The 25,613-nt window shown below is 38.5% G+C and overlaps 1 protein-coding gene across 6 annotated transcripts in view; it reads right to left on the minus strand.

The window, feature by feature from the left end:
* Positions 1-25,613, minus strand: part of CEP112 (centrosomal protein 112) — a 551,576-nt gene that overhangs the window by 89,624 nt on the left and 436,339 nt on the right. For all 6 annotated transcript variants that reach the window (XM_055258901.2, XM_055258899.2, XM_055258897.2 and 3 more), the window contains one exon: positions 18,662-18,811. In XM_055258901.2, coding sequence (XP_055114876.1) covers positions 18,662-18,811 — 150 coding nt within the window. The remainder of the gene's footprint in view (positions 1-18,661; positions 18,812-25,613) is intronic.

A 25,613-nucleotide genomic window follows, 5' to 3' on the forward strand; every position in this document is an offset into this window, starting at 1 on the left:
ATATGCATATATTCATTCTTTTTCTAGAAATGTTTACACACATGTACAACATACGCATACATTCTACTTTCTTTTAAAAAAATTATACATATGTCTCAACCTATACATGTAAATATAGGATCAGGTACAATATTGTTTGAAAGACTTCTGAAGTCAGGTGTTAAAGTTCTACAGCAACAAAGATGATCTGAAATGAAGTCCACCAACAGGCTGGCTCTCAGCCTAGTCCCGCCCTAGGGGTAATTCTTCCCATTTCAGTCTAGCCCCTTTACCCCTCTTCCACTGAACAGCCCCTCCTGCTGCCCCCAAGGCTGCCCGCTCCCCTCTTGCAGACACCTTCAAGCTCTATTCCTCAGGTTCCTAAATGACTTCCTTGCCCTCTTCTTCTCCCTCCCCGCTCCAAATACCACCTCCTAGTCCTTCAAGTGAGATGATCTCATCTAATTGTTAGGAACAAAGTCTCTGATTAAACAGTTTCACATTAGAGTGTGAATTACTTCAAGTGGTTTAATATGTTAATACATCAAGGATGTCTCCATCTTAAAAGAGGAGTTTGTTAAACTGAAGGCTTAGATATTTAACTAATCCAAGAACTAACATTTTGTAGGGGTGGGGATATGGGGCCCCTGTTGATGTGTTTAAAGCTGCCTTGAAAACAAGCAATAATAGGTATAAAATAAATTAATATATTTAGTAACCAGGGATTATATGTGTATATATATATTTTGAAAGAGTCTCACTCTGTCACCCAGGCTGGAGTGCAGTGGCACGATCTCAACTCACTGCAACACCTCCTGGGTTCAAGTGATTCTCCCATCTCAGCCTCCTGAGTAGCTGAGATTACAGGTGCGCACCACCACGCCTGGCTAATCTTTTGCATCTCATAGAAATGGGGTTTCACTATGTTGGCCAGGCTGGTCTGGAACTCCTGACCTCAAGTGATCCAGTCACCTGGGCCTCCCAAAGTGCTGGGATTACAGGTGTGAGCCACTGTATTAGTCTGTTTTCATGCTGTTGGTAAAGATATACCCAAGACTGGGAAGAAAAAGAGGTTTAATTGGACTTACAGTTCCACATGGCTGGGGAGGCCTCAGAATCATGGGGGCAGCAAGAGAAAATCAGAAGGATGAAAAAGCAGAAACCCCGATAAACCCATTAGATCTTGTGAGACTTATTCACTACCACTAGAACAGTATGGGGAAAACTGTCCCCATGATTCAAATTATCTCCCACTAGGTCCCTCCCACAACATGTGGGGATTATGGGAGTACATGATAAGATTTGGGTGGGGACACAGAGCCAAGCCATATCAGCCACCACGCCAGGCCAGTATCCGGGGATTATATTCTTTAAATCAATGAAGTCTTTATGTTTGAGCACCCAGTACTGTGGGTGTTATGCAGAAACCAAAAGTGTGAGACACGAAATAATAAAATAATTATTGGCTGGGCATGGTGGCTCACGCCTGTAATCCCAGCACTTTGGGAGGCCGAGGTGAGCGGATGACAAGGTCAGGAGTTTCAGACTAGCCTGGCCAACATGGTGAAACCCTGTCTCTACTAAAAATACAAAAAATAGCTAGGCGTGGTGGTGGGTGCCTGTAATCCAAGCTACTTGGGAGGCTGAGGCAGGAGAATTGCTTGAACCCGGGAGGCAGAGGTTGCAGTGAGCTGAGATAGCACCGTTGCACTCTAGCATGGGTGACAGGGTGAGACTCCATCTCAAAAAAAAAAAAAAAGAATTATTAAGGATTAATAACAGGACCTCATGAAAGTGTAAGGTTCCTGAGGACTGGGGCAGTCAGCAGAGCTTCATGGAGGAGGGAGATAAGACCTTGAGATGATAAAACTTGACAAGTCTGAGGGTTAAAGATGCTGCTGAGGAGGAAGGTGAACAGCATGAGAGAGGGCAGGCTGTGTGGCTGGCAGGTGCTTGTGGATGGTGAGAACCAGCTTGATTGGAAGAGAATGTGTGTGTCAAGGAATAGTGAGAAACCTGGATGGGCTCTGAAAGCTAAGCAGAAGAGTTTGATTCATGATGATGAATTTAGTCATACGACATTGTAAGAAATTAAGATATCATCAAAAGATATAAAATAAAAAATGGAAAGTCCTATTCCCCTCAAATAATTACTATTACCCATCTGGAGACCTACTCAGGACATCTTTTTATGTATATGACATGCTGCACTCTTTTCATTTATTACATAATAGCAATCTTGCCTCATTTTCAAAGAGATCTACTTCATTCTTTAAAAATGGCCTCATAATATTCCATTGTGTGGATGTGTCATAATTTGCTTTCCCCAGCTTTTTGCTCAAACAATCCTGCAAAGATATTGTATAGACTTGCAAGTATATCCACAGATAGATTCCCGTCAGGGGGAACTGCTGGCCCAAAGGTTATGTGCATTTCAATGTTGGTAGATACGACCATACTGCCCTCCACAGAGGCCACACTGGTTTATACTCCCAGAAATGGGGCTAGAGCCTGCTGGTTTCCCCGTATCTTCATCATTGACCACGTTTTCAAAATGAAAACTTACGCTGGTCGGGTGGCAGTCAGTCCCTTCAAAACTTTGGACTTCTGATTTACATTTATTTGATTATGAGTAAGAATGAGCATTTTTTTTTCATAAGTTTGCTGGACACTGATGTTCTATGAATTCTGCATTTATGTTCTATGCTCTTTTTGTCCACTAGGTTGTTAGTTTTCCTATTGATTTCCAAACCTTCTTTGTAAGACAAGGACATCACAGTGATTTAAGATTTCTTTGGCAGAGTTCTTCACACTGGACTGAAGCTGAGAGCCTTTTGGCAGGGATATCGGCTGAGAGGAGGCTGTTTTAAATCAATCGCAAGTTGAGAAGAGCTCTGAATAGGGTCATATCACAGGAATAAGAAATACATTCAAGGACTCTGGTGAGAGACTTGAGATAAATTGGGATGAAGGAAAGAAAGGACAAAGATGAACTCAAAGTTTCTAAAAGGAAACAGAAAGACTGGAGGTAACCCCGATAGACTGGAAAGAAGGGCCAATTTGGAAGCGAAGATCACAACTCAATGTTGTAGATGGTGACTCTGAAATCGTAGTGCATCTTCAAAGGAAGACGATTTACAGGCAGTGCAAGATATAGGACCCAACTAGGAATCAGGCCAGGGCTTCTGGGAATCATCTCTATAGAAGTGACAGCTGACATCACAGAGGAGATGATCTTAGTGTGGAAAAGAAAAGGAGAAGCAAAGCCCAGGACATAGACTTGAGGAACACCCACTGGGAGGAAGAGAGACCAGCAGAAGACAGACAAGTAAAAGAAGTATCATATAAGCTAAGCTAAGTTAAGGTTGGCAAACTACAGCCAGCTGGCCAAATCTAGCATTTACCTTGGTTTTGTCAATAAAGTTTTACTGGAACATAGCCATGCCCATCTGTTGACATACTGTCTATGGCTGCTCTCAGGCCACAATGCTAAAAGCTAAATAGCTTCAACTGGGACTATATAGCCTGCAAAGCCTAACATTTTTACTATTTGGCCCTTTAGAGAAAAAGTTTGACAACGCCTGTTTTAGAAGGAAAACTGTTGGTCAATCAATATAATCAAATGCTCCATAGAGCTAGAGGATGATTAGAAGTAGAAAAACACTGTGGAATTTGGAGAAGAGGTGATAGGTTACTCTGTAAACTTTCTATATTATGGTGGGATTACAAAAGGAACTTTAAGAGAATAGATGGAAGAGCTGAATCATATACATATCAGAAAAAGAACAAGAGATTGGTTGGTAGCTAGGAAGGGTTGCAAGAGAAACAGTGCCATACAGTCTATCCACTTGTCTAGAGACCATACTCTGCTTATTGAGCTTAGCCATGCCTATAGGGCCTGGAGCTGTGAGTCAATTGCATCAAGGACATGGGAGAAAGAGAACTGTTGTACCGGTGGTACTTGAGTAAATGTATTTCCTGCACCTTATGACATTGTGGTATAATTGCCTATAGTACAGCATGTTACTATACTGTAACATTACTTTATCATTACTGCACTATAGGCAATTATCTAAATATATCTAAACAAAGAAAAGGTACAGTATAAAAGATACAAAATGGTGCACCTACATAGTGCACTTACCATGAATGGAGCTTGTGGGACTGGAAGTTGCACTTGTGAGTCAATGAGTGAGTGGTGAGTGAATGTGAAGGCCTAGGACATTACTGTACACTACTGTAGACTTTAAAATACTCTACACTTAGGCTATGCTAAATTTATAAAACAACATTTTCTTTCTTCAATAATGAATTCACCTTAGCTTACTGGAATACTTTCACTTTATAAACTTCACACACACAAAAATTAAACTTTTTGACTCTTTCGTAATAACAGCTTAAAACAGAAACACATTGTGCAGCTATAAAATATTTTTTCCTTTGTTAAAAATTATTTTTATTTGACAGATAGTAATTGTATATATTCTATTTTTCTTTATATCCTTATTCCATAAAATTTTTTCTATTTTTTTTATTTTTACTTTGTAAACTTTTTGTTAAAAATAAGACAAAAACACACACATTAGGCTAGGCCTACAAAGGGTCAGGATCATTAAGAAGTTACTAGGCAGTAAGGATTTCTCATCATTTATTTCATTATAATCTTATGGGACTACCATCATCTATGTAGTCCATCTTGACTGATATGTTGTTATGTGACATATGACTGCATATATAAATATGTGCATATACACCTATGTAGCATATATTAAGCTGGTGCAAAAGTAATTGAGATTTCTGCCATTACTGCAATTACTTTTGCACCACCTAATACATATTAAATTGATCATTCAGTAATTTTGGTTGCTGAGGCTTATATTTATGTCACTCAATGATCATTATGTTCATTATACTGCCTTTGAACTATCTCCAATACAGTTTAGCATTATTAAAGATTAACAATGTCCAAGTAGTTTTTTGTTAAATTTTTAAAATTAAAAAACTAAAATTATCCATATATATTCCAATAGTTTATTAACCAAAGTACTTCATTTTGGACCATGCAATAATACAATTAACCACCAGCCTGGGCAACATGGTGAAACCCTGTCTCTACTAAAAATACAAAAACTAGCTGGGTGTGGTGACCTGTATCTGTAGTCCCAGCTACTAAGGTTGGGGTCTGTGGAGGGAGGATCACTTGAGCCCAGGAGTTGGAGGCTGCAGAGAGCCAAGATCGTGCCACTGCACTCCAGCCTGGGCCACACAGTGAGATCCTGTCTCAAACAAACAAACAGAAAAACTAATTAACCATATATAGTCACCTAGTGACTTCCAAAGAGTACAATTTAGCCATTGGTGAAGAGGAATCTACTTTCACCTGTGTTCTTTTGATCACACTCTCTCTACTCACACATTCGTGCATTCGCTCATCAAACCTTAATTGATTCCTTAACGTACACAAGGCAATGTTCCAGTGGCTAAAAATAGCTCTTATAGCACTTGAAGGATTTTGTCCACTGAACAAAGAATCTTATTTGACTAGTTTTAAAATAAAATAAAAACTGCCAGAGAATAGAATCGGAGGGAAGCTATGGGGTAAAAAAAAAAAACTTTTGAGAGAGAACTGTTCATTTCTTCTATGCTCATTTATTTCTACTGCTTCTCCTTGCTCTAGGAAGCAAGGTCATTCACGGCTACAGTGTATCCAAGCTTATCTTCCAGAGCATTCTTCCTGAAAAATGGCACTTATGCTTTATGCTACTATGACTGAATGGCTCTGTCTTCGTTTCTGAGTGAGCAGGCAAACCTTCTTAGGTGGGATGGAAAATATATTTCTATTCTTAGCATTATTAATTCTAATTCAGGAGGGCACAAAGAAAATGCCACTTTCCTTGTGCCCTTAGGACGTGCATACAGGGGAGACAAGAATTAAATAATGAACAGGTCCCAAACAATGCCATTTGATGCTAGGCATTGAGATTTCTTCCCGTTTCTCAATGCTACTAAAAACCACAGTGAGGTTTGTAATTTTATTCTTTGGGAAATTGATTCCTGTAAGCTTTTAGCACAGTAAGAATTGCCCAATCTTATGAAATATTCTACACCCCCCACCCCCCACCCCCAACCAAGCAATTCTGGTAACACAGACCAGATTGCTAGATGTCCTACTGGCAGCTGACCTTTTCTTGTGAACTCCAGTCAGTAGCCAAGGGAGAGAAGCATCAATGCTGTAAAATCTCTTTTCTATGTCTGCGAGCAAAAATTTTACAACATTTCTCCTTGATATGAAATCTCTGCTTGGACATCTGGCTTCACAGTGAGAAACTTTCAATACGCTAGCTTCAAAGAAAGGACTTAGCCCTGGTGGTGCAGTGATGCCAGAAGAATGTTCCACAGTCTCTTTAAAGAACTATTTCTAACGTTTCCCCAAATGAACTTCTGTGAGCTCAGTGGATAGTGCTAACTCACATTTAGATAACTTGGCTTTGGCATACAGCCTTTTGTGGGCATTGCCCCTGGAATATACAAATTATGTTCTTAGATAATACAGGCATACCTCAGAGATACTGCAAGTTCAGTTCCTAACCACTGTAATAAAGTGTATACCATGATAAAGAGAGTCTCACATATTTTTTGGTTTCCCGGTGCATATAAAAGTCATGTTTACACTATACTGTAGTCTATTAAGTGTGCAATAGCATTATGTCTAAAAGAACAACGTACATACCTTAATTAAAACTTTCTTATTGCTAAGACATGTTAACAATCATCTGAGCGCCCAGAGAGTGCTAATCTTTTTATTGGTGGAGGGTCTTGCTTTTGATGCTGATGGCAGCTGACTAATAAGGGTGGTGGTTGCTGAAGGCTGGGGTGGCTGCGGCAATTTCTTAAACAAGATAAAAATAAAGTTCACTGCACCAATTGACTTCCTTTCACGGAAGATTTCTCTGTAGCGTATGATGCTGTTTGATTTAACCACAGTAGAATTTCTTTGAAAATGGGAGTCCAGCTTCTCAAATCCTGCCACTGCTTTATCAACTAAGTTGATAAAATATTCTAAATCCTATGCTGTCATTTCAACAATGTTCACAGCATCTTCACCAGGAGCAGATTCCATCTCAAGAAAACATTGTCTTTGCTCATCCATAAAAAGCAACTCTTCGGCCGGGCGCGATGGCTCACGCTTGTAATCCCAGCACTTTGGGAGGCCGAGGCGGGCAGATCACGAGGTCAGGAGATCGAGACCACGGTGAAACCCCGTCTCTACCAAAAAAAAATACAAAAAAATTAGCCGGGCGTGGTGCCGGGCGCCTGTAGTCCCAGCTACTTGGAGAGGCTGAGGCAGGAGAATGGCGTGAACCCGGGAGGCGGAGCTTGCAGTGAGCCAAGATTGCGCCACTGTACTCCAGCCTGGGCGACAGAGCGAGACTCCGTCTCAAAAAAAAAAAAAAAAAAAAAAAAAAAGCAACTCTTCATTCAAGTTTGGTCATGAGGTTGCAGCAATTCAGTCACATCTTTAGGCTCCATTTCCAATTCTAGTTCTCTTGCTATTCTACCACATCTGCAGTTACTTCCTCAAAGTCATTCGTGAGAGTTGGAATCAACTTCTTCCAAATTCCTGTTAATGTTGATATTTTGACCTCTCCCATGAATAAAAAATGTTCTTAATGGCTCTAAAACGGTGAAGCCTTTCCAGAAAGTTTTCAATTTACTTTGCCCAGATCCATCAGAGGAATTACCATCTATGGCAGCTATCATCTTATGAAGTGTATTTTTGACATAATAAGACTTGAAAGTTGAAATGACTCCTGGATTCATGAGCTGGAGAATGGATGCTGTGTTAGCAGGCAAGAAAACAACATTCATCTCCTTGTACATCTCCATCAGAGCTCTTGGGTGACCAGGTGCATGGTTAATCAGCAGTAATTTTTTTGAAAGGAATCTTTTTTTTCTGAGCAGGAGGTCTCAATAGCAGACTTAAAATATTCACTAAACCATGCTGTAAACCAAGCTGCAGTACAGGCTTTCTTTCTTGTTCCACTGAAAAAGCCCAGGCAGATTAGATTTAGCATCATTCTTTAGGGTCCTAGGATTTTTGGAATGGTTAATGAGCCCTGGCCTTAGTCACCAGCTGCACTTGCCTTGAACAAGAGAGTTAGCCTGTCCTTTGTAGTTTTAAAGCTTCTCTAGCAATAAAAGTCCTAGATGGCATCTTCTTCCAATAGAAGGCTGTTTCATCTATACAGAAAATCTGCCATTTAGTGTAGTCACCTTCATCAATGACCTTAGCTAGATCTTCTGGGAAACTTGCTGTAGCTTCAGCACTTGCTGCTTCACCTTGCATTTTTATGTTATGGACATGGCTTCTTTCCTTAAACCTATGAACAAGCCTCTGCTAGCTTCAGACTTTTTTTCTGCAGCTTCCTCACCTCTCTCAGCCTTCACAGAATTGAAGAAATTTATGGCCTTGCTCTGAATTAGACTTTCGCTTAAGGAAAGGTTGTGGCTAGTTTGATCTTCTACTAGACTGCTACAATTTTCTCCCTATCACCACAAAGCTGCTTTGCTTTCTGCCATTCATGTGTTCACTGGAGAAGCACTTTTAATTTCCTTCAAGAACTTCTCCTTTGCATTCACAATGCGGCTGTTTGGTACAAGAGGCCTAGCTTTGGGCCTGTCTCGGCTTTCAACATGCCTTCCTCACTGAACTTAGTAATTTCTAGCTTTTGGTTTAAAGTTAGAGATGTGTGACTCTTCTTTTCACTTGAACACTTAGAGGCCATTGTAGAATTATTAATTGACCTACGTCAATATTGTTGTGTCTCAGGGAAGAGGAAGGCCCAAGGAGATGGAGAGAGATGGGGGAATGGCCGGGAAGTGGAGCAGTTAGGATACACACAACACTTATTGCTTGTTGTCTCCCATGGGTGCAGTTTGTGGCACCCCAAAACAATGACAATAGTAACATCGAAGATCACTGAAAACAGATCAATCACCATAACAGATATAATAATGAAAAGGTCTGAAATATTGCGAGAATTACCAAAATGTGACACAGAGACATAAAGTAAGCACATGCTGTTGGAAAAATGGTGCCAATAGGCTTTACACAGAGTTGCCACAAACCTTGAATTGTAAAAAACACAATGTCTGTGAGATGCAATAAAATGAAGTGCAATAAAACGAGGTGTGTCTGAATATACAAGCACATATTTTTTTAGAATCTGCATAATTAGGCAAAATATATGGCAAGATCTGAGTTCTCTCCCAATATCTGCTATACCATTACAAAATATTTATGAGCTTGCTGCCACTAAAAATAAAATGACAAGAGAATAAAGTGACACTATTTGTTATCAGAACCTTTTGTGATTTATGAGGGAACATCATTCGTTTACTCTGTGTTATTTCCAGCACTTCCATTGAAACAAACATTGCACTAAAGCTTGCTCTCAAAAACCTCACAGTCTAGATGGTGAGAAAGATAATCTAAATATAGGTCCACAAGGTTCTATCTGCAATCCTGAAATCCAAAAATCCTCTGAAAAACACAAATTGTTTTTGAAAGTCTGCAGTTAACTTCTTTGGGAAAAAAACCTGACTGATGTTGGGTGGGTACTTATAATCTCTGCTTGTCTCATTCATTGGGGACACTCACACATTTCACTGTTCCTGTATTTGTCTGAGTAGACTGTGCTGTCCCAGGACCCAATGCAGATACAGCACAAGCACCACCTTCCTAGAACCTGCAGATTCGGACTGGGTGAGGGATTGTGGGTCAGCATTGTCACACAGCAAACACTTCATTAGAGGGATGAATAAGGTTGGCATGAGTTTCTCACTCTGATGCTTCACAGAAAAGATGACCTTAAGTCAAAGGGAAAGGACACTTTACACAGAGCTCATAGGCATTTCCCATGGGGCATGGGATAATAGAGAACATGGTATCTATGTTGAGCACTGGCAGCTGATGAGGGGGACTGGAGGGTGATGTCTAGACAAGTGGTTCTCCAAGTGTTGGGTTTCAGGATTCCTTTCCACTCTTACAAACTGACAACCCCAAAGAGGTTTTGTATATGTGGATTACATCTACTGAATTTATCATATTACATATTAAAACTAAGAAATATTAAAACATTTTATTCATTAAAATAGTAATAAACCCATTATGTGTAAACATAAATATAATATTTTAATAGAAAAATAACTATTTTCCAAAGCAAAAAAAAATTAGTGAGACAACTAGCTATGTTTCATTTTTTGCAAATCTTTTCAATGTCTGATTTGAGAGAAGGCAGCTGATTCTCAAATATGCTTCTGCATTCAATCTCTTGCAAGATGTTACTTTGATTGAAGAATAGGAAGAAAATCTAGTCTCACACAGATAAGAAGTTAGAAAACGGAGGAGTATTTTAGTAGCCTTTTTAGATGACCGTGGATATTTTTGTTACTATGCCAAAACTTGACAAGTGGTAGCTTCTTAAAAGTTAGTTGCAATGTGGAATCTGAAACTCTATCAGTGAGCTTTTCATACTATGACACTAACATCCATTGGTCTCTTTTGTAGTTTGAATGGATCTTTTACTCAGGCATGGTTTTGTAACATCAGGTGTTTGTCATTTGGAAAACATGGTTCTGTGAGTTATACAAATCTTCCAAATGTTGATACACTTCATTCTCTTCCTTCCCATCCACATCACTAATAATATCACCGATCTTAACAGAAAAGTCTGTAAGTATTGTGAGGCTGTCAGGTTCACAGTGGTGGTATTAGTTTTCCAAAATTCTAATTTTTGCTTGAAAGCTCAAATTTTATCATTAGCAACAATATAGTCAGTTGTTATCCTTGAAATGTCAGGCTTGTTTCATTTCATTCATTTTCAAGAAAACATCTGCCAAATACTCAGGTGTGAATAAGCATAGGTTGCCTGTCAATCGTTCTTTCAGAGTGACTAGAGTTCAGCTCATACTCATACAGACACAGAACTGCTTTTCTCTAAGACAGTCATCCTACTTCAGTATGCAGCAGAAGTGCTTCATGTGTACTTCCTATTAATATTAAAAGAGATGTGTCCTCGAGGTTTGAGATTTAACAAAATCAATACAGACGCTCTTCAACTAAGATGGTGTTAAGTCTCAATAAACCCAATGTAAGTAGAAAATATCGTTAACTTGAAAATGCACTTAATACCCTGATTAACCTATCATAAAGTCAAGAAATTGTAAGTTGAGCCACTGTAAATAAGGGACCGTCTGTATATTTTATTGCTTTTTTTTAACCATAAGTACATGGTAGTGAAGAAAATAATGACCAGTCATATGGTTTCACGTTAAAGCCTTGTTTTCTGTGAAGCCACCACCAGTTTTACCCACCACTGCTTCTATATCATCTGTTAAGTATCAATATAGTAAAAAAGGAAAGTGATGTCTTTGTGTTATTACGAAAATAGTTTTGACCTTGTGGGGCTATTGTAAAGGTCTCAGGGAGTCATCGGAGTCTGCAGAGAATACCTTAAGAGCTGCTGTTAGATCATAAAGTGTTTTGTATGCCATGCTGACAAGTATAGGTTTTATCCTGTAGGCAACAGAAAGCCATTGATGAATTTTAAGAAAAAACAACATGCCCATATTTGCGTTTTAGAAAAGTTACCTTATCAATAGTGTGAGGCATAGATCTGAGAGGGTCGAGTTATTGGCAGTGATTCTAGATAAGGGTGATTGTGCTAGGCAAGGTCAAAGATGATGACGATCTGACCTAGAAGGTAGGATGTAGTGATTGGGGAGTGGGGTATGAGTTTGGAGATATTTAGGAGTTTTCTCTAGGAACTGACCTATAAAAGGTAAGGGAAGGAAATAATTAATTCAGGGGGATTTCTAGGAAATCTGACTTCAGTGAGTAGGTGGATGATGGTGGTACTTTAATTCAGATAATCAATACAAGAAAAAGAGCAGGCTGGGGCTGGGAGAAGAGCAAGAGGAAGATAAATTCAGTTTATGACAAGTCTAGAGTGTACAGTCTATGGTCCATCCAAATGGAAATGTCCAGTAGTAGTCAGAAATGTGGACTGAGGGCTCAGGAGAAAAGTTTGAATGGCGATGAAAATTCAAAATTCATTTGTCTGGAAGTTAACATGGAGGGATGAGATTGTCTAGGGACAATCCAGTATATACAGAGAAAACAAAATAGGCCCTAACTAATACCATTATTTCAGTGCAAAAAAGAGGAGACGGGAACAAGAATGGGAAAGAGGGGTTCCGAAAGGTAGATGCTCCAGGAAAGTGCTGCCATAGAGCTAAGGAAGTTTTTAGAGGCTAGTCATGTGCAGATTAAATCGTTGTTCACAGATGTTCATGGTCTTCTAACTAGAGTCAGTATATAATTTCCCTGCCTCATTGATGTGGACAGAAATGAGGCTGAGGATGCAGTGATTTCTTTCAACCCATCCTCTTGCACTTCTGTAATCTACCATGAACAGGATATTCCGGACAACTACTAGTCCAAGCCAACTGTACAGACGTTTTGAGCTGGCCTGAATCCGATCTAAAGCCTGGAGTCAAACCCAGTCAGTCAATGCACATTCTGAATTTGAACCACAACAGCGACCCGCAGACATGTTCCAAGAAAAAAAAATGTGAGTGAAAGCCACTGAGTCTCCAAAAGTGTTCGTTAGGCAGCATTATTGTTGTAATATCTGAGCAGCAGAAGATCCTTGTTAAATGTTATAAAGAAGTCAGATAGGCGTCTCAAGATTAGATAGTAGATTGAATGTCCCTCTCCCAACACCAATAAAATCAGTAAAGAAGAGTAAAAGCTAGCAAAAATGCACCAACAGAACAATATTGGGTGGTAAGGTAGACATCATACAAAAACCATCAAAAACCTGTGGTCAAGGAAAGAAATGTAATTCTGGAGCACAGTGAAGCGTTACACAGGCGCCCCACTTCAAAACTTGCCCATGCCCCTAGGATCACTATTTTTTTATGAGTCAAAATCCTGAGAATTCTCAATACTGTCACCAAATCTGGATAGAAGCAAATGGCATGGCAGCCTCATTTTTTTCCTTTTCTGGCTGAGAGTAGGGGAGATGGATGTGGTAGAAAAACAGATAAACATCAGGGCTGGCTACCTCTGAGGAAAGGACTTCAGAGACATACACCAAATTGGGATCATTACAAACTCAAAGGAATAGAAGATGCTGCTCCCGTGTAGGTAGTGTGAACCCTGAAACACACTTAACATAATCTCAAAACGAGAACAGTCAGTTCAGCCAGATGCATGCTGGCTTGTGCGCCAGCTCTGCCTTCCCCTTCCCTCAGGTCAGAGAACACACAGAGACACTCACTACAAGTCAGTTTCACTTACAAGGAGAACCACTATGCCTCAGAAGCATTTGCTATTGAATACTGAACATGTAGACATATCTCAGTCGCTTACTGAATTTATCCTGGTTAATCTACTAAACTTACATGAGAAAGAAAGACTTCTTCAGGAATGCCTTAGAAAATGCAAATCACTTCCATGGAGGTGCACTCGGTCTATGTCTGCTGCTCTGCAGACAGAAAAGTCTGCGGGGTCACGTCTGCTGGTCTGTCTAGCCCAGGCTTCTCATAGCAATCTTAAACACTCGATGAGCCGTGTTTACACATGGGAAGAAAATGTGAACAGCAACAACGCACCCACGTAACATGCCATTCAATCATACAGGTTAGCCAGCAGACATTCTTAAACATGAAAAAACTCAGGGAAGACAGCACCATCCAATCAATTAAGAAACAAATCGAAGTAAAAACTGTGGGAATGGAGCCACTATGGTAAAAGGCCTAGTATAAACACTGCATAGATTGAAATATAGCATGAGAATTAAACTGTAGGATATGGTTTAAAAATTGTGAATATCATAAACCCGGACAGTGTGAAAATACTACTACCATCCAAGGTAGGAGGTGGCAGGGAAGGGTTACAGGAGAAAGTATGAGGGTGCAAAAGTACACGTTTTTCAGCCAAAATCAACATGTTCTGTCCAAAAATTCAACAGTTCCTCTGTTTTACTCTAGTTTCTTTCATCTGCTGAATTAAAGTAAAATTAAAGATTTTTCTAAAACAACAACAAAAATCTATAGTACTCATTTCAAAAACCTACTCGGCTTTCTGTTCTTTTTCCCTTATACATAGTAGGATATCAGAAATAATGTTTACCTTAATTCTATGATGGTTATTTCTGGATGATAGGATTTGGGGTGACTTTAAAAACTGTTACCGTTTTTTATTCTTGCATTTTAAATTATTTATAAATGAGCATATGACATTTCTACTTCTTCAAAAACAAGAGAATAGATTTTCTTTATAAAAAAAGATGGATGCAAATATGCCATGATGTTAAATAATGTTGATTATACGTAGTAGGAATATAGATATTTTCCTCTTTGTACTATTTTGTATAGTGGAGGAATAAATGGGAGATAAAAACCGGACCTTTAGTATAGACTACTGTGGTATATTTAAGATGGCCTCAAAATCTATGCCATTCCTCCCACTGAGAGAATGGCCACTATTTCTCCTCTCCTAGATTCTGGGCTGGCCCTATGACCTATCTTGGTCAATCAAATGTGGTGGAAGTGACTTTGTGAATCTTTCTAGGGCAGGGCTTAATGGAAATACAGGTTCTGCTTTTACCCCTTTTAATTATTTCTCTTTGACATAAGCTACTAGGTGAAAAGTCTGATTAATCTGTTAAAAAGGCCATATGGCATGGGCCTGAAACCAGCTCAGACATTCCAACCCCAGCCAAGCTTTCTGCTGAACGTAACCTCATGAGGCACCCCAGCCAATGCCACACATTGAGCAGATGAGCCACCCAGCTGATCCCTGCCCAAATTTCTGATCCAAAGAATTATGGACAGATAGACATTGCTCTAAGCCATCAAGTTTTGGGGTAAGCAGTGGTGATAACTCTTTTGAAAGGTGTGACTTTGAATGTAAGGAGTGAGCTAAGGCAGTAAATAAGTGACAAAGAAGATTTTTTTGCTATTGATTTTTAGAAGATAGGGTGTTACAGCATAAAAGATCTACTCTTGCTGGGTGTGGTGGCTTTTGCCTGTAATCCTAGCACTTTGGGAGGCTGAGGTGGGCGGATCACCTGAGGTCAGGAGTTTGAGACCAGCCTGGCCAACATGGTGAAACCCCATCTCTACTAAAAACACAAAAATTAGCCAGGTGTGGTGGTGGGCACCTGTAATCTCAGCTACTTGGTGGGAGGCTGAGGCAGGAGAATTGCTTGAACCCAGGAGGCAGAAGTTGCAGTGAGCTGAGATCGTGCCACTGCACTCCAGCCTGGGCAACAGAGCAAGACTCCATCTCAGAAAAAAAAAAAATCTACTCTTATGAATTTTGTTCGTTTGTGTAACTCTTTTTACACTAAAGGAATTCTGTTTTGTAAAAGACCTTATTTCATCTGTTATTTCTTGGACAGTGAGGATCATGCCTGCTGCTGGTCTCATCTACCACTATTCCCATAATGTTCAATGGATTTCTTCAGGCTGGTAGCTTTTCTCTGTTTACTAAACAATTTTTATTGCTTCTCTGTGCAAAAGTGCTATTATAGTTTAAATATAGATAAAATTAAAAAATCATAAATTCTACCACTCAGAGATATCCATTAGTAAAATTTTGATATAATTGTAGCCTTTTTTTCTCTTGAGTTATACTTTTGTTTTGCAAAAATGAGCTCATATCTATGTTTTGGGATGTGCATTTTCATTGAAAAATATCATGTGAACATTTTCAATATCCTTAAATATGCTCTCCAACATCATTTCCTATAGTGCACAGTTTTCAGTGTATTTGCTATAGTTAAAAATATAGAAAGGATATAGAGAATGCTGGTGTTGCAGGTACCTGTCACATAAGAGGAGCTGAATAAATAACTATTGACCGAAAGGATGAAAGCTAGAATAAGCATCTTTTTGATTAGCTAAAGCTTAGTGCGATTATTAATTGCCACCTTTGGGCAAATTCTGAAAATGGGTCAAAGGCTAGGTATATCTCTCAGGCAATTTAATAATGATAGGTATTGCCAAATTATCCTTTAGAAATGTTTTATCAAGTTATATTGCACATGACTGGTGACCCTTTAAGTGGATTTCAGTATACCTCAAATTTTCTCTAGAATTACTTTAATGATTTATCTGCAGAAACATTATTATAAGCTCTGACAGAATGAGTACTAGGTTTACTCTCTGTCTCCATTCTTGATCACCAGCTTGAAAAAGGTCAGTTCATCATCAACCCAGAAGAGGAGTGAAGTATGTCTCACAATTAGCATGCACGCTACTTTTACGGCACTATTGAATATATCGGCAGACAAATGTATTTGGTCCCAGAAAATCAAGCCTCATAGTGGCTGTGCCTCTCTCTGAGTATCAATATCTATTCATGTACCTAAATCTATGTGTACAAAACACTTAAATATAATCAGAATGTCCAAATCAAACAACTGTTGCAAAAATGTTATATCATTCATGCAGAGAGAAGAATAGAATGAGAATATCTAGGTTCATTTTCACACTTGGTCATTGGACTCATTTTTATGGACAGAATGTAGTACACTGGGGTATGGTATAATAGTTAATAGTTGAGGTTCTCAAGTAAGACAGATTGTGGCTTGAAACTGCCTCTGCCAATTGTTCAGCAGGATGATCTTGGGCTAGTTATTTAACCTCATAGTCGCAGTTTCCCCATTTGTAATATGGGGATGACAGAAATACCTTCCTCATGAAGATTACCATAAGGCTTAAATAAGATAATGGAACATGAGATGAATGAAAATGGCAGAGCCTGGAACATAGTACATGATGAGTAAATATCAGCTATTATTCACAGTATTTTTTGTGATATAGCCTTAAAAAAAGAGCCAAGGCAATGAATGCTAATGAATCAATTACCTTAGCAACTTTAATGTAGGTTAGTAAAAAAGAAATGTCATTTACTTTATGTATAATCTAAGTGAGTGAATCAAAACTTAGCTATCTCTTACCTATACTGTAATTTTAATTTTTTATTTTCAGGTAACATATGGTACATATGGTTTTTATATATATTATAAAACTGTAAGGATTAATAATTAAATTATTATTAATTTAAAAATTAAATAATTAAAACGGTAAGAATTAGTTTAAAATGAGCAACTGTACTAATTATAATTCTTTCAAGATTTTTTTAATCATCAAGAAACAATACCAGAACTATGTTATCAGGAGTACATTCATATTTTCCATTTTTGCTTATATTGAGATTTGATTGTTCATTTAAAATTTGGATATTACCTACCACTTGGTATTTGGATATAAAGTGAAACAGAAATGTACTTAATATGTAAATTTTATAGAACTAAAACAATTTAAACAAAATATGCAATGCAATTTATGTGAAGCAAAACAGTTCCATAGATCAATGGAGGCACTTCCTGTGCATTTGTAAATGAAAAAAACTTGAAAGATGTTTTTAAACCACCAGAATATGAAAAAAAAATCTCTCTCTCTTTTTTTTTTTTTTTGGTCTCATAACACAGGTAGGGGAAATAAGCTTGCAGGTGGAAATATATAGGAAAAATGTCATTAAAAAAAAAAAGTCCTCAATGGTAAAGTGAGGAGGCCGGATGTAATGGCCTTGAAGGTTTTGTCCATCTGTTAAGGCTTTTTATTCTATCTAGTGTTGTCTCAGCTTAAAGGGAATATATAAAAAGCAACTGACGTTAACATTAACTCTTCCCAACATTACTCAGATTGCCTGCAATAGGCTATAGAAAAAGAAGATGCAGAGGTGAGGCAGGAAAGGGCAGCTATAAAACCCAAATTTTTCTTTTATTGTTCTTTGCTTTGTATGATTACTCCACATGCTTTAAGTATTGTTATGTCAAACTAAAGTCGCTGAAAAATAATCTTTTGCTGGGAATTCTTTAAAAATTTTTTGTTCTCTTTTAAGCCTTATTTATAAAGGTTTCCAGATGCTTATCTTCACACATTAAACCCAGTATGATGTAGACACATACAATAATATTCACTGCTATGAAGCCAAGAAAAAACTACTTGGAGATCTAACTGCCTATCACTGAAAGAATTGGGGTCCAGGGAATTTTCTGTTGCTATTAAGGGTGTGATTCTCTGAAGTCATTTGGAAACAACCTAGTTTCTCAGCAGCAACACATCTATCCTGTACTGTGTCAAAGCACATCAAATGGTTGGCATTCCAAGCTTCGAACAGGTTATTTTTCATTATGTGAATACATAATGAAAGCATGTGGGCAAAGAACAGAATGCAAATTGGAAGCTGACTTCTGACTTTAACAGCCAGCAGTGCTGGGCTCAAACAGTCATTCTAATTTCAAGAGACAATTCCAAAGTGGTTCTCAAGAGAAAGGACAGGGTATTTTTAAAATATTTGTTCAATGTGAATGGATTGGGCTTGCCAAAAATGACTTTTTATGCTGGCATGCGATCTCTTAGAGGGAAGTCAGCCTGAGTCACTGGATACATCAAAGGTAGAGTCCAGTGAATGGAATTACTGCAGGCTGTGTGAACAAGCCAGATACCCGCATTCATCTGCCCACTGCTGGGATTTCAGCCCTCCTTTTAATTACATTAAAGCAGCTGGTACCACTGGTTACTGAAGTCTTCAGATTACCTTGATTGCTTGGTCATTATCTCTAATCAGCTGCTGCTTCTCATCTTCAAACTTTTGTCTAACATCCTGGAGCCGCCTTTCTGCAGCAAGCTGCTGCTGGCTGTTCTCTTCTTTCAGAGAGGAAATGGTTGTCTGAAGTTCTGCTATGATCTAAAATGAAAACAGCATGCTATAACTTCAAATTCTTCTGGGAGAGGCATCTATTTTATATGTATTGATGCTTAACAAAAGAATGAATTTGGCAAAACTTTATTCTACAAATTAAATATTTTCAATTAACATATCACACACTATAATGCATGAAATGCCACACAATAAAAGACTAATAAAAACGTGAATGGTGAACAACTGCTGAACCAAATATACTTGGAAGATGTTTCCACTCTAACATTCCACAATATTTACTCATCAGAAGAAAGAACATCTGTGATCTCAAAAATATGAAAAGTGTCAGATTTTATTTTATTGAGAAATATACTTACTAGAATGAGAAAAGCTATTCTGCTTTTCATAATACTTCGAACTGTAATAACCAAAGAAAATAATGAACAGAGTTTATTCTTCAGTCACCTAACTCTATACAGTAATTTTTGGGAATTCACTAATGTTTGTGTATTGTGTTTAACAATTTAAGTTCTTATGTCATTTACTACTGTGAAACAGGTATCATTATTGCCTATCTTTTATTTTATTTTATTTTATTTTAATTATTATTATTATTTTTTTGAGATGGAGTTTCGTTCTTGTTGCCCAGGCTGGAGTGCAATGGCGTGATCTCGGCTCACTGCAACCTCCGCTTCCTGGGTTTAAGTGATTCTCCTGCTTCAGCCTCCCGAGTAGCTGGGATTACAGGTGCCCGTCACCATGCCCAGCTAATTTTTTGTATTTTTAGTAGAGATGGGGTTTCATCATGTTGGCCAGGCTGGTCTCGAACTCCTGACCTCAGGTGATCCACTCACCTCGGCATCCCAAAGTGTTGGGATTACAGGTGTGAGCCACTGTGCCCGGCCTGCCTATCTTTTATAAATGAGGATGCAGAGGCACAGAAAGAGGACAAATATCTTACATTGTTGAAAATGACATTCAACTAAAGAGACAGGCAGGATTTGAACCATGCAGTCAGACCAATCACTGCACTAACTGGGTCCTTTAACCTGCCGACTTTATGGGTTTTTTTGTTTTTGTTATTTATTTATTTATTTATTTATTTATTTTTGAGATGGAGTCTTGCTCTGTTACCCAGGCTGGAGTGCAGTGGAGCAATCTTGGCTCAATGTAACCTCCATCTCCCGGGTTCAAGCGATTCTCCTGCCTCAGCCTCCCGAGTAGCTGGGACTACAGGCCACCACGCCCGACTAATTTTTGTATTTTTAGTAGAGACGAGTTTCACCATATTGGCCAGACTGGTCTCGAACTCCTGACCTTGTGATCCACCCTCCTCGGCCTCCCAAAGTGCTGGAATTACAGGTGTGAGCCACCATGCTTGGCCACTCTGTTATGTTTCTTTAAAACAAGGTTTTGGTATTGCAGGGAAGTTTATACTTCCAAATAGGTTGTCTTCTACCTAACTCCATGGATAGTTATTTTGGTTTACATGGTGCCATTTTCATTCACTCCTGTAGTATTCCCTGCATTTAAGAATCTGTTCTCTCCAGACAGCGTTCTTCTAACTTCTCAAATTAACCATCTGATGAGAAACTTTTATATTTAATTGGCCTTCTGAGAGCACTGTCCTTCCTTTGGTTTGGATGTATCCATTTCCTTGCAAATTCAATAGTGATGACTTTTTAAAAGCAGGAAATAGTTGTTTCTTCTAATAAAAGAAATAACATTAGACCCGCGTTAGAATATAATTCTTTTGGTCCTAAGCAGAGGGGAGGGCAGTTGGTGAGAAACTCTGGACAATTATCTTTCTTGAAGCTCAGTTTTTCCAACCATTATTTGGTGACAAAACAAGATTACAGCATTATAAGGCAATAAATAGAAACTGTCTGGAGTCCCCTAGAAGCCAAATGCTATAGAAATACTAGTTGTTACTACTGACATAAATAATAGCATCTTGACAATAAAATATGGAGTATTTATGCTTTGAGAAGTGAGGAAATTCACTGTACCAAAGTTTGACACTTGGAATTTGTCAATAATCAGATATTTAGCCAATTGTGAAATGACAAAATACATAATAACAACATGTCAATATTATTACATGCAAACTTGGGCTTTCTGCTATGAGTGGAGGCATTCATTTACTGAGAATGAAGATGTTTTCATCCATCTTCTGAATTTTGATTAAATATTGTTTCCATTCTGGCATCGATTCAATTAATTCTCATAGCACTTCTGTGAAACAGGAAAGGTTAAATTCTCATAGTAAATGTCAAAAATTGATCCACAAAACAATCAACTCACAGTCACAGAGCCACAGGAGCCAGGGACAAAAAAGAGTCAGATTTCCTTGGCCTAATATGAAATTTATGATTGATCTTTTATGAGAACATGGGGCCAAATAGTAAAAAACAACTTACTATTTCAATGTTTTAAGCTGAGTAAACTATAACTTTGTAGACGTGAGTTTAATTCTGGAGAGAGAAGGAGGGCAAGACAGAGAATGAGAGAGAGAGGGTGTGTGTGTGTGTGTTTAGTTCTGCGCAGTTTAACACATGTATAGATTCATATATCCACAACTGCAGTCATGTGATATATTTTTAAAGTACAAAGTAATTTTTTCTTTAAAAAATACTAAGATTGAGACTAGCTTGTAACTGACCAAAGAATAAAGATAAGAATATCCTGGGATACTTCAAACGGTCAAAGGCCATGGAACAGGGACATTTCTCATTTTCAGAACATTTAGGACAAAATAATTCAGGTTTTGAGGTGGGCGGATCACCTGAGGCCAGGAGTTCGAGACCAGCCTGGCCAACATGGCGAAACCCCATCTCTACTAAAAATACAAAAAATTAGCCAGGTGAGGTGACACATGCCTGTAATCTCAGCTACTAGGGAGGCTGAGGCTGGAGAATCACTTGAACCCAGGAGGCAGAGGCTGCAGTGAGTCAAAGGCCGCAGTGAGCCAAGATCGCGCCATTTCACTCCAGCCTAGGCAACAAGGGTAAAATTCCATCTCAAAACAAACAAACAAACAAAACAAAAAGAAAAGAAAAAAATGCAGGTTTTGGAAAGGACTACAAGTGAAGTCCAGGATGTTCTAAGAAGGACATGCTTGCTTTTGTGTGGGAAATAAAACCTTACATTCTTTGGGGGAATAACGGGAGATTCCTTTGTGGGAAATAATGAGATTATTTTTGGAAAGCTATTTCTAAAACTTAGGAAGGCGATATAAGGGGGAGAATGTTAAAACACTTCAGGTGAAACAACTTGGCTAGATATACAGATAAATTATTTGGTTGAATAGACTCACAGGTGATATGGATATGGAACAGTAACTAAAATAAGGATAATTTAAAAAACAAGATTTAATACTTTAAGACTGAGAAATAATCATAATAATCAGATTAACATGCTTCAGGTAAGGAACAAAACTCTACTGGTCATAGACCTAGAGTATAAGAAAATGGACCACTTTCTCCTTAGTTCAGTGTATGTAATAACTGGCACCCAGTTTAAGTGGTAGAACTATAATCATGGTAAGTAATAAAAAACCATCACCTGGCAAATTGTATTCAGATAACCTACCTTTCTCATAGAATAATAATGTTAAAAGTTTCTAAGAAAAATGAAAGCTAATATATACAATCATAATCAAAACCCTCCAGTTTTGATTGAATCATAATTAAAAACCATAGAACAAAATGCTAGCACTCAACTAAATGTTTATACTGTATTAGTTCCAACGAAAGAAGTGGATTAGAGAATTTTCATATGGATATTAAAAGTTAGTATTTTCAGAAACAAAAGGAGAGCTATTTTAAGCTAATGGTGTAAGCAACCGAACTCATGAAAGTCATAATAGTTAATAATTGTTAAGCAATTAACGCTTTGCAAAAATGTCAGTGGTCTTAAAAAAAAAACCAAACAGGATCCTAAATAGGGGTTAGGATTTCATCTTCAACTCATTCTATTGTTTTTCAGATTGTAGTACAGTTTGAGAGTTTTATAAAACTCTTCTTTAAAATATAATACAATAGAGAAGACAAGCCACTTAGGAAGCCATGCTTACAAACGTTAGGTGAACGGTGACGCGCCTCATAAAATAAGTGGATGCCCTGTGCATTCTGGGTTGGCCCCCAGGAGGCTGGCATAGAGATGGGCACAGGGGTCATGTGGAATATTCCCAGGTACTAATATGCATCAGGCGTTGGGTAGTGTGGGGCAGCGGTGGGAGACACTCGTCCCTTGGCAGCAGGCAAGCTCAACTGGCATTCCAACGTCAGTCCTGCCCATGTTTCTAACTATGGACATTCTGGCAAAATGGCAGTATCTTTCCCTGAAAAATGGCCACCAGATGACTAGGCTGAGTGGAAAAACTATATTAATATTGAAGAGGCAAAAGATTAATACATAATCACTTATTATTTCAATGTTTTAAGCGGAATAAACTCCAGCACTCACCACCACTGCAGTGTATGCACTGTCTCCATTCTTAAGATAAAAAAAATATGTGATTCTGATGGAAATGATATTTGGGGGCGTGCCCAGAGATGATGCAAACACTGCAGTAGTGGCGAGGGTGAGTGCTGCAGATCTCAGAATGGGGCACAGGTCTCAGGTGTGCCAAGGGTTCAGTGTACACAGTCTATTAGGTCCTACAGGCTTGATAAAATCGTGAAAAGTAAGCAGCTTCCTCTAAAGGAGGAAAATCTTTAAAATATTTTCCAAATTTAATCTTATGCTCTCTGAGGTACCAACACATTCATTACTAATGCATTCACTTTCTTTTTTTCAGAGAGGGATTTTAAAAAACCCAACAGAGTTAAGCACTTTGCTTTTAGTGTTCTCATCAGCCTAATGAGATATAAGTTAGAGATTCCAACAAACTATCACTTAAATATGAAGAGATCCAATCCACAGTCTTGTTTTATAATGCTCATTTTTAAATAATCTGACATGCTTCTCTGAACTGACTGGCATTGTAGACTAATGCTTCTCAAATGCCAGTTCACAGATATAAATATTTAGAAGTTGGCAAACAAAATATTATCAATGTAAGGTTATCATCCTAACTTTTATGAGAAGGATGGACTATCTTTTATTATATTACATCCTTTCTAAGTTTTTTTGGTGTTGCGCTGTCCCTTGATCAATGAAATGATGGTAATATATATGGTAGTTGCTACTAGTTGCTTTTTCCTTCTCCACCTTCAAGTCTTTTCTTGGGAAAACAGTTAGCAACCCTGTGCCTCTCCAAGTTTTTCAGGGAGATTTTATCAACTTGTGAACACTCAAAAGCATGGTGTCTGAAGCAATAATTTGTTCCACCTTCCGAACCTTTTTTCATTCTTCCCTCCCTCCTTTCCTCTTTCTCTATGGCAATTTTAGTGCTGATACTATAATAATTCACATTCATTAAGTGCTTTAGTGTGTGCTAAGCACTACACTGAACACATTTTTGGCATTGTTTTACTTAATAGTTAAAACCATCCTATGAGGTTAGTACTGCTCCTCCATTTGACAAATGAGGAAATTGAATTCCAAAGAGGGCAGGTAACTTGCTCAGGGTCACGGAAGTGGTAGGGCTGGTATTCAAATCCAGGGGTGCTGGACTCCAGAGCTCAGGCTTTCTTCTGCATTAACTTACATTTAATTTGTTTTAATATCAACTAATCAGGCTTCTTCATACATTCCTTTAGATAAATACTCCTGTTTACACTCTCATTATTTAGGCATTTTTATTAGCTATCTTATATCTCACTCTCGGTCTGCTTCCCCAATTTAACATAAAGCAAAATAAGCAGGATGTTAGGATATGCCAACTGGGGATTTTTAATGTTTTAATTTAAACTTTAACTTTTGGCCTAAATAGATTTCTTTTGATTGCAAGAAACTTTTTCAGTGGATTAAAAGGATATTTCTCCATGTTCCTTCCTCAAGGAAGGGCTGGAATAATGGCAATCAAGACATAATCATCATTTCTTACATAAACACATAAGACTCTTCATTTGGACAAAGACTTTTTGCTTTTCTAATGGGCTGTGAATTAGTAGAACTGAAATTTTAGGCCAGGCATGGTGGCTCATGCCTGTAATCTCAGCATTTTGGGAGGCTGAGGAGGGAGGATCACCCGAGGTCAGGAGTTTGAGACCAGCCTGACCAATACGGTGAAACCGTGTCTCTACTAAAAATACAAAAAATTAGCTGGGCATGGGGGCAGGTGCCTGTAATCCCACCTACTTAGGAGGCTGAGGCAGGAGAATCACTTGAAGCCAACTCAGAGGTGGAGGTTACAGTGGGTCAAGACCATGCGGTAACACTACAGCCTGGGCGACAAGAGCAAAACTCTGTCTCAAAAACAGACAAAAAAATGAAATTTTATAACTATCACCAAAATTTTGCCACATTAAAAATGGAATGGATGGGCCAGGCGTGGTGTCTCATGCCTGTAATCCCAGCACTTTGGGAGGCTGAGGCAGGGGGATCACAAGATCAGGAGATCGAGACCATCCTGGCTAACAGAATGAAACCTCGTCTCTACTAAAAATATAAAAAATTAGCCGGGCGTGATGGTGGGCATCTGTAGTCCCAGCTACTTGGGAGGCTGAGGCAGGAGAATGGCGTGAGCCCGGGAGGCGGAGCTTGCAGTGAGCCAAGATTGCACCACTGCATTCCAGCCTGGGTGACAGAGCAAGACTCTGTCTCAAAAATAAATAAATAAAATAAAATAAATGGGAGAGATTTGGCCAGGCTGGCAGTGTTAAGGTTAAGAACTTCCACTTTGAAGTCAGATCCAGACTGGGTCCTGGCTTAGTCACTTGCCAACTTGTGTGATCTTATC

The sequence above is a fragment of the Symphalangus syndactylus genome, chromosome 20 (assembly GCF_028878055.3).
Source record: "Symphalangus syndactylus isolate Jambi chromosome 20, NHGRI_mSymSyn1-v2.1_pri, whole genome shotgun sequence".
Lineage (NCBI taxonomy): Eukaryota > Metazoa > Chordata > Mammalia > Primates > Hylobatidae > Symphalangus > Symphalangus syndactylus.